Raw genomic sequence first — 9645 nt, forward strand, 5'->3', positions numbered from 1 at the left:
CCCAGGGGTGAGATTGGCAGCAGGAGGAAGGTTGGCCATTTGTTACCCAGAAGTCAGAGTGCAACTAACCCCAGGGGCAGCAGCAGTGTCAGACTGGGGGTCCTGGGCCCACTGGTACTGTTACCTCGGGGGCCCCCACATAGTGTTGCCACCTGGCTGGTATTTTACCGGCCTAGCCGGTAAAACACCAGCCAAGGCCGGGGCCGTTATTACAAATTAACCGGCAATGTAGCTGCCGGTAAATTTGTAATACACCTAAAAAAAGCCCCCTTTGACGTCACGACCCGGCCAGCCCATAGCGCGTAACGGTCCCGTCCCCTTTATCGTCACGGCTCCGCCCTTTTAACCCCACCCCTCCACCTGCCGGTAAAGATCATTTTAAAAGGTGGCAACCCTACCCCCACACAGTGTCGGACTAGGACACCAGGGGCCCACCCAAAGACCTTAGACCAGGGGCCCACTCTCAGTACTATTATTCTTCCTCTTCCTCATATTATAATCTATTAATCCATCTATTTATCCTCTTTGTTCTCAGAGAAATTGGTAATGACCATGAAATAGGCCAAATGTTTAGAAGGAGTAGGGCCCACTGACACCTTGGCCCACCGGGAGTTTTCCTGGTATCCTAGTGGGCCAGTCCGACACTGGGCAGCAGAGCGTTAACCTTGCAGCACCAGAGTGTCCCTAGATCCCCTGCAGCTGATCAGCACTTACTGCTGCACTTCAGATGGCTATTGAGTGTTGTGAATGGTGGGTTCCAGGGACAATTGAAATGAAAGATGCAGGCAAGGATTAGCCCCTTGGCTCACTCTGTAAACTGTAGTACTTACCCAGTTACCAATCTGATTCTCTTTACTTCCTGCTCCTGGGCTGCTCTCTTTCCCATGGCCAGACAGGAACCTCCCCTAAAGGGTAACTGGACAATCTTCCTTGTTTCCTGCACCAAACTTCTTAGTGAATCTCACCTCCCTTTTTACTTGCCTATATATCAAGATTTGCTGCTCTCCTTCCCATATCTGTTCAGGTAGCTGACGTTTAATTCAGACAGATACACTTGTGCAGAGATCTTACATTCCTATGATTTCTATTAGGCCATTCAGCAATGGCAATTATAGGGCAAATCAACCCCAAATTAAAATGTGCCTTATAAAAGAAAACATAATTCTAAGCAACTTTGTAACAACAACTGCTATTGAAACCAGCATTACTTTTTAAACATTTTTGCAAACTGTTTCCCCAGCAAAGACAGGTCTGTTAATCAGCTGGTTTGTCTTACATTGTATCAACAGCCACAAGGGCAGAGAACAAAGAGGGGCTTACCAACACTGCTTTCAATATAGAAATACAAATAACTTAAAAAATAGCAATACAAATAACTTAAAAACCCTATAAAAATTGTAATGCGTGTATATTTCAAAGTTACTTAGAATTATTGTTTCTTTTTATTTGGCAAAACATTATTTTTGGGGTTGACATTACCTTTAATTCAAATATGAACACGTGCGTCCCCTAGTGGCCAGTCACAAAAACTATCAATATTATAGCGTTTGGTGGTTTTTATAGGCAGGGTACCAAGCAATGTAAAGTCCCAGACTAGATACAAATCAGTAAATAAGCATAGTTATATGATTAGAATTTCTTTGCCTATGGAATATCTCTGTCACTAAAAAGTGTAGAAGGTGCAGCACCTTTTAGCTCTGGGTTCACCCAATACATGTACCAATAGTGTCGCCAGCCAACCACAGAGCAGTATTCATTTAATTCAGTTGAATGGGATCAAACGGGCCGGCCTCGTTATTTAGTTTGTGTATTAGATACTGTATAACTATGTGTTATGTAGTATATCATCCAGTATAGGACAGGGCACTCATTGTCAGTAAATTCCCTATATATGACTGGCAGCACAGGGGATGGAGGCTGAAGGGCTGTGGTATGGGAGATTTACATTCTAATCTGTTTGTCTTGTGCACTGAAATCACCCTATTGTGGTTTCTATTACCCCCCAAGCCCAAAGTCACCCCATCCTTGACATACTCCCAGGATTTCATGCAGGTGATTAACATTGCTCAAATTGTTTTTCAGCTATTTTGGCAAAGTAAGTATATCTAGTATGGCAACTCCACTCCTTTATATAAGAAGCGGTAGCACTGTAGTGAGATTAGTTGATTTACTACTTACAGTTGCACAGCAGATAAAGATTTGTGTGAAGGGTTTACTGCCCCTTTAACCACTGCACTCGGAGACCAGTCGCCAGTGATGATAACAGTCCCAAAACCAAACATGGTCCGGGTGCAATCTCTGCCCAAATAGCCCATGTATAGGTTATTGTTATTACAGAGTGTTTCATCATGAATCTTATAACAGACTGATGTGCCCAGGAGATTTTAAAGGGAACATAAACCTTCAGAAGATATTACATCTTATGCCCCTATTTCTGTGGTGCTGTTTCTTTAGGCATGACCCAATGGAGTTATGTAGTAATGATCAACTCCGTCCTCTTTCTCTTTGCTGAAAAATGTGCAAAAATTTTTTTTAAAAACAGATGTGCCGAATATAATATAAGTAATAGAAATGTTGCACCAACAAACTGCATTCATCTGACACGACTGTTGCATGTGAAAGCCGCATGTTGCGTCTTCATCCATCAGTCAGTCGTGATGAACGCAGTTTGTTGGTGCAACATTTCTATTACTTATATTCACCGCATCTGTCTCGTCGCATGCACTTCCTCTCAGCGCATCGGATCTGAAGAAGGTGCACCGTGTAGTTCAGCCCTTATACAGATTTCTCACACAAGACCCAACTCTCTCACTATTAGTGTAACAATTATTGTTATTCACTCAGTATAAGACTTTCACTCATTTAACGTGTTTGAACCAGAGGACATGTTCCTCTCTTCATTGACTCGTAATTAATGCTGCTATCCCACTGGTACCTAAGGCTTTTATTCAATGTTAGTTTGCACTGTAAGCATTCTGTATATTATAGGGACCCCTTTGATCCTTTATACTAAGCTGTTCTCTTACCCTTGGTTAGACAGGAATCTCCCTCCGGTTAAGTGAATCCACTTTCCCCCAGTACTTACCCGGGTATAGAATAACGATCCTCTGTAAGTACTGGGTAAGTATTGCAAGGCAAATTGGATTTACTTACCCAGGTGTAGGCTTGTGCCTGACCATGGGAAAGAGAGCAGCCCAGAAGCAAGCTCCTCCTGATCTCTATGAGAACACTGGTTATTGACATGTGAAGAGACTGTGTAACATGAAATACACACCTGTAGTTTTTGTTGCTAGAAGAGTGGAGGGAAAATAAATATGTAAAAACAAAACCCCCAAACTTTTACAGTACCTGCAATATTTTAATGGAATTGTAACTATTTAGATTGTGTACATATTACATGAGATTATAGTCCCTGGAGTAACAGTCTCCCTTTACGATTAATATTTCCATTTAAGAAGATTATAAAGATATTTACAAAGTTATTTTGCCTGAAAAATATTTCGGCATCTGCCATGTCAATTAATGGTGCCACATTGAGATCTGTTGCTCCTGGCATCAAGGGCCAGATGATGCATCACAAGCAGGAACAGCCAGATAAATGAGTTGTGGGGGAGATTAAAAAAGGGTCACTAAATGTTTCCTTTGCATTTGTATTATTGGATTATTAAGGGGTTAGAGCAGAAATGTCTCCCAGCTCAGGTGGTTTCCCTTTGCTTTAATAAAGGTGTTGGCTTGTACAGGTATGGGGCCTGTTATCCAGAATGCTCGGGACCTAGTGTTTTCCAGGCAACGGATCTTTCTGTAATTTGGATCTTCATACCTTTAGGGTAGGACTCCACGAACGATTTTGTCACGATCAGACGCTCTGCGTTGGATCAACGCTGAGACACCATGTGGCAATTCTATCTCTTACCTTATTTTTGTTGCATGCGACAAGTTGCATGCGTTTTGTCGCAGTGCGTTGGATCGCGACAAAATCGTTTGTGGGTATAATGGGTTATGGCAGTAGACAGACTAGTGAAAAATGGAAAGAGAATCGCACAGACACCAAATGTGTTGCACATACAGTAGACAGACTAGGAAACACAGGAGAAAATGTGTTTAGAGGAATGCCTCTGTACTAAGTACAATTCAGCTGGACCAGCCCCCAAATTTGCTCATAGCCTGTACACAGAGAGACACCATAAAACTATGGCAACATAGATATTCCCTTGTACTAAGCATTCATTATCACATAAGTGAGGGGTTCAGGGGTGCAAAATTTCAGCAGCAGCTTGTACAAATTGTACCCTCAAGGTCCGATCCATCTTGCTTCAACTGAGACTCTTTCTTTCTGACCCTGTACTAAGACACAGCTCTGAAGAGCTGAGAGACTGTTCTTGGGAAGGAAAGGGTTACACAATGCATGGGAACGGTATGCTCTAATACAGAAAAATAACACATATCAAATAATACACATGACAACTTACTTTAGTTAGAATTTAATAATAGATTTTTTAAACATACCATGTAATCTCAACATACAGAGCCAGCCCAATTCCTTCATTGGGTAGCCTATCCCAAATAGTTCCGCCTTTTGATTCTTCTGGCCAGGAAACTAATTATATAACAAAATTAAATTTTCCTCCAGCTGCGACAATAGTATATATACAGGTATCTATATTTCTTTTTTTTTTATGTATATAATTTTATTAACAACATTTACTCATTAAATGACACAACAGGGTGGGCGGGTGGGTGCAAATCTGGACAGCATTAAGCATTGTGGCGATGTTCCTCCTTCACCGATCTTCACCGACTGACAGGTAAGCTAGCCGCGATTTGGCTTTTATACCCCTTCGTTTAGGTCACGTGATTGCTATCCACCAATCGACTTTCTTTGCTACCCAGCTGTCGCACGAGACCTTCAATCAAGCCAGGGACTTCGCTGACTACAATTTTTACCTCAGGTAAGCATACAAAATTAACCCTTTCTTTACAGCAACCTTCCCATGCCTGCTAATAAGTGTTAAACACACTTAAGCCCTACAGTACATTCTTAGGAGAACAATTGGCTTAGCTATGGCTGTGGGTAGGGGCCAGGGCCCATTTATGGTTAGACGCAGGACATGACGTATTTGCACGTGGAATGTGTTTTGGGTTCTTCTTTATAAACATTCAGTGATTTCCTAATTCTGGGCGCTGACAGCTAAAATAAACCCCCAGCCAAAGCAAAGAGTCTGGGATCTTGAGGGTGGATAACAAGATTGGCTCAAGCCATGTTAACCCTTTAGTGCTTAACTAGGTTCTCTCCAGCACCCAAGGGGTTAAGCTCAAGTCAATGGGAGAGCAGTTGGGGAGGGATGTGCCACTTGGGGCCGCCAATCAGTAGGGCTCATTATCACTTAGCAGTGAAATGTACCAACCTGTTAATTATATCAGCCTGGAATGTCAGGCCTCTGTGTGAGAATGCAGAGGTTATTAGCAGTGGTGGAGGAAAAAGGAGATGATGAGCCCCCGATTATGCCCTCAAGGCAGATATTAGCCTTATTTCTTATCCAAGAGGGGAAAATTCATCCCACTTTCCTTCTCAATCAATGCGCCAGGAGAGACAGTTATGGGCTGTGATAGTGCAGAACCCATATGCTTTGGTACCTGATACCACCCCTCTCTATACTTCCTGCTCTTGGCTGCTCTCCTCCCAGTGTTCACAAAAGGGGTGTGACTTGAGTTGTCATGTTACAAAAGGAAAGAACTAGAGCTTGAATGTTTTGCCCGATAGCCAGTAATTTGCTTGTAGTCAGAGCTACACTTGCAACACTCCCCTGATTGAATGGCTTGGCAAACTGCCTGTGTCTGGAGTGGCTACTCAATATTTATTTAGACGCTGGGGGCCCAGTTGGACTCTGGGGCCCATTAAGCTGCTGAAGCAACAATGAGACTTAGGGATCCCCTCTCATCTCTGGAGCTGACACATGATTGGAGCAGGGAACTGCCTGGGGGCATTATTCTAACTAGTTGTCCTCTGAGACCAATTCATATGTTGTTCCATCTGACTTCATACAAAGGGACATAACTGCCATCACGCTTATTATGCCCACGTCTCTCCATACACAGTTCCACTGCTATGGGGCAAAGAACTTCACAGACTGGATGAACATCACTGTAGCCCTGTTTTCATACTCTGTGCCAAGGAGCTGCTGCCACAAAGTCACCCAGAAATGTGGAGAGAAGGTGATGGAGCATCAGAATAACATCTTCCTGGAGGTAAGTGCTCTGCCTGCTCCCCTGTCTATTTGTGCTCAGTCCCATAATGCACCTGAATGACTGTCACATTGTACAGACTATTAATAATAAAAACAAAAAACATATAGAATTACTTACTTAGCAACCAGTAAACAATTCAAAAGGTGAAGGCTATGAGCAAACTTAGTGGGCTGTTCCTGTTGAATTGTGTTTAGTACAGGGGAATATCTCTTAGTTTTATGGTATCTCTCTGTACAGGCTAAGGGTTGGGGCAGACGGGCAGACTCGGGGAGATTTAGTCGCCTGGCGACTAATCGCCTCTTCTGCGTGGCGACAATCGCCCCGAACTGCCTTCCGTCTGCTTGAATGAAGAATCGCCTGCGATAATGCACTTTCCAAAGTCGCCCGAAGTTTCCTTGTGAGGCAACTTCGGGGCGACTTCAGGAATCGAAGTGCCGCGAGGGCATTAGCGCAGGTGATTCATTCAAGCAGACGGAAGGCAGCTGGGGGAGATTGTCACCACGCAGAAGAGGCGATTAGTCGTCATGTGACTAAATCTCCCCGAATCTGCCCATCTGCCCCAACCCTAACATGGGGCTGTTCCGGTTTTCTATTACTGGCCAATTATTCCACAGCAAGGTCAGACTACGCCTCTTGTCAACAGCTTGGCTCCATGTAAGGGGAGTATCACACTACAGAAGTGCTTTATAGAAACCATAGTTACAAAGGGAAGGGGAAGTAAATGGTGGGTCAGTGCACTCTTATTAGTTCAGGTACAAGAGAAGGGCTGGAATGGGGAGCTGATTATTTGGGTCAGAATTTTAAACTTTTGTTTGGTTTAATTCCATGAATGATTTGGTCTAGTGCCAAGGAATCTCAAGTAGATGGGGGACGAGGGCCTGGAAAGGGAAAAAATCTATTTCATGGCTTTAAAATGATATTCTTTTTCTTCCTGACTTATCTCTATACATAAATATGATCCCCAGGAACCCGCAACTACTCGTCTGAGCCGTGATGGTAATAATGTGCATCGTGGGTGGCCCCTGGATTTAACTATAAAGAGCAACATTGTGTTCCATTAGATAAATACAAAGAGGAAATAAACATGATTTGAAATATTTACATTAAACTCTATGCAGGGGGGACTTTCTATGCAGTTTGTCCTACATTAGACCCAATTATTGAACCCCCCCCAATTGCCCTTACCTAGGGGCAGATATATCAAAATGTGAGATTAGAACTCACCACAGAAACTCACCCATGTTCTATTCATTCCTGTGGGTTCACCATTTGATAAATGTGCTTTTAAAAATCCCATAGGAATGAAGAAAAAGTGAGTTTTATTGTGGTGAATTCTAAATCCACACTTTGATAAATCTGCCCCTTAGTGTAAATGCAGATAAACTATTATCAAGAGCTGTTCGCAAATTATGGGGGTATCTTAGATGGAAAACCCTGGTCATATCTGCACCAGGAACATCCCCTAAGTTTGCTCATAGCCGTGCAGAGGTATTCGCCTATACTAAGCAAAATTGAGCAGAAACAACCCATACGTTTTTCGGTTAACAGTTTTCCTTTATGCTTAGAGTTGTGGCAGAACTAGAGGGGAGCACAGGCCTTAGGTTTAACCATTAGCGGTTCTGGCTGTACATTGGGTTTATTTATATGTAGCCAGAGTTTATGTCTCTATAGAAGCACCAAACAATTTAATGGAAAATGAGTCAGACGAGGGAATGAAATGCTGGCTGGAGGTGATTAAGTGATTACAAATTGGTGGCCCTGGGGAGATGGAGATGAAAGGGGGAATCTGTGCTGGAGTAAAAGGGCAAGGTCGCACAAGTGAAGGTAAGTTGGAGCTTTCCTGTTCTTATTGATACTAGTGGGTTTTGCAGTATTAGTGAGAGAGACATTACTGCGCTAACCAGGGCACACAAGGGGGGGGGAGAGAATATTTGTTTTGGAGGACAAGGGCCACCTAGTACTTGCCAGGTACATCACTCTTATACTCTCTATCTCCTGCTTCTGGGCTGCTTTCTTTCCTATGATCAGGTGGAAGGGTGCATGGTAATGTCTGTGTTTATTTAGTACAGTCCCATTGGAATGAGATTTTTTCAAGGGGGAATGGTGCTAAATTTTTATCTAGAACAAGACAACCCTCTATGGGCAACACTATTTTCCCCTGGAATTATGCCCTTCCCCTCTGTGAGCATGGGAAGAGAGCAACCCAGGGATCATAAGGATTAAACTATTGTACTGTAGCCCCTTTGCTGTCTGGCTGCTAAAGTCTATTCAGGAATATTTCAGATAAATAAATAAAACATTTCTGTCCCTGCTCATCATATGAATTACACAAGTGCAACTTCTTGTTCCAGGGTTGTGTCACCAAGATGAAAACGTGGATCTCGCAGCATGTGGCTGTCATTGGCGCTGTGGGGGTCGGATTGGGGTTTGTACAGGTATGAGGCAGGAATGGTCCTTCATATCCTAGTGTCCCCTGCTGTATGTCACCATGTCTGTGCATTGAATGTCTGGCTTTGGATGTAAACCAGTCCTGTCCTGTTGTACTCACAGCTCTTCGGGATTCTCCTGTCCTTTCTGTTGGTGAAGATCCTTCAGGAAAACGATGTGTCGCTGTAACTGGTGGTGGGAGGAACCAGCTCGGGTGCCACTTGGGTTCCAACATAAAATATTTAATTTAAAGAAAAGTTTCAGAGCAAGTGCCCAAGTATGGGTGGAGTCTGTATTTTTGCTTTAGTGCCTCTCCGTTGATAGTAGTCATTAAACACAATTTGTCTCCAAATTAACATGTGTAACACCTTTTTTTTATTACACATAGGGAGGTTTGAATTTGCTAATAGTAAAAGTAAGTAAGTCCACAAACAAAATATTAATGGTGAGATTTATTGCTCACCTTTATTATTCTGCCCAGCTTTATTGGCTGCCGAGCCTACCTACATTCTTAAGAAAATACACAATAATTACTGAAATTGTGACTATTCATACACATACTAGAAACTTCATTTAGAGCAATTAATTTCAGTCCAGATATAAGTGCTAAACTAAACATTCATAAACTGGATTTTCCTTTTTAAAATGCCTGGGAAAGGAGGCAAGTCTTAGGGCTCTTACAGACGAGCGTTTTTACCTGCGCTCCCCTGCGTTCAGCCGCAGGGGAGCGCAGGAGTAGACGCATTACATTTTTTCCAATGGGGCTGTACTCACACGCTTTAAAAGGGTGTTAAATGACAAAACCAAAAATATGTGTAAGTGTCCTTATTAAGCTCGCATCTCCCTGCTCTTGAATGTGGCTACAGTAAAACGTTTAAGGGTAGGCGTTTTCGTCGCGATCCGACGTGATGCGCAAAAATGCAGGAGTCAAGTTAGATGCAATGAAAATAAGGTTAGATATACAAATGTCAG

At 42.9% G+C, this 9645-nt stretch overlaps 1 protein-coding gene across 3 annotated transcripts; it reads left to right on the forward strand.

Annotated features, from left to right (window-relative positions):
* The first annotated feature begins 4753 nt into the window (after positions 1-4753).
* Positions 4754-9374, forward strand: LOC121399105 (CD151 antigen-like). Of its 3 annotated transcripts, XR_005964755.1 has the most exons (5): positions 4754-4949; positions 6097-6246; positions 7918-8070; positions 8598-8681; positions 8797-9374. XR_005964755.1 is itself a non-coding variant. In XM_041578963.1 (4 exons), the coding sequence occupies exons 2-4, from the start codon at positions 6133-6135 to the stop codon at positions 8860-8862; spliced, it is 264 nt and encodes an 87-aa protein (XP_041434897.1). In that variant the 5' UTR covers positions 4754-4949; positions 6097-6132; the 3' UTR covers positions 8863-9374. The 3 variants fall into 3 exon arrangements, 2 of the variants coding, with proteins under 2 accessions (XP_041434897.1, XP_041434896.1); XM_041578963.1 differs by lacking the exon at positions 7918-8070; XM_041578962.1 differs by lacking the exons at positions 4754-4949; positions 7918-8070 and having other exon boundaries at positions 5353-6246.
* Positions 9375-9645: the final 271 nt, after the last annotated feature.

The sequence above is a fragment of the Xenopus laevis genome, chromosome 9_10S (assembly GCF_017654675.1).
Source record: "Xenopus laevis strain J_2021 chromosome 9_10S, Xenopus_laevis_v10.1, whole genome shotgun sequence".
Classification (NCBI taxonomy): Eukaryota; Metazoa; Chordata; class Amphibia; order Anura; family Pipidae; genus Xenopus; species Xenopus laevis.

Excerpts from the sequence above, each read along its gene's own strand:
- LOC121399105 (XM_041578962.1), top strand. The coding sequence starts at position 6,073 with ATGCCCACGTCTCTCCATACACAGTTCCACTGCTATGGGGCAAAGAAC. Across the intron at positions 6,247-8,597 it reads AGAATAACATCTTCCTGGAG|GGTTGTGTCACCAAGATGAA; the intron begins GTAAGTGCTCTG and ends TTCTTGTTCCAG. Across the intron at positions 8,682-8,796 it reads TCGGATTGGGGTTTGTACAG|CTCTTCGGGATTCTCCTGTC; the intron begins GTATGAGGCAGG and ends TTGTACTCACAG.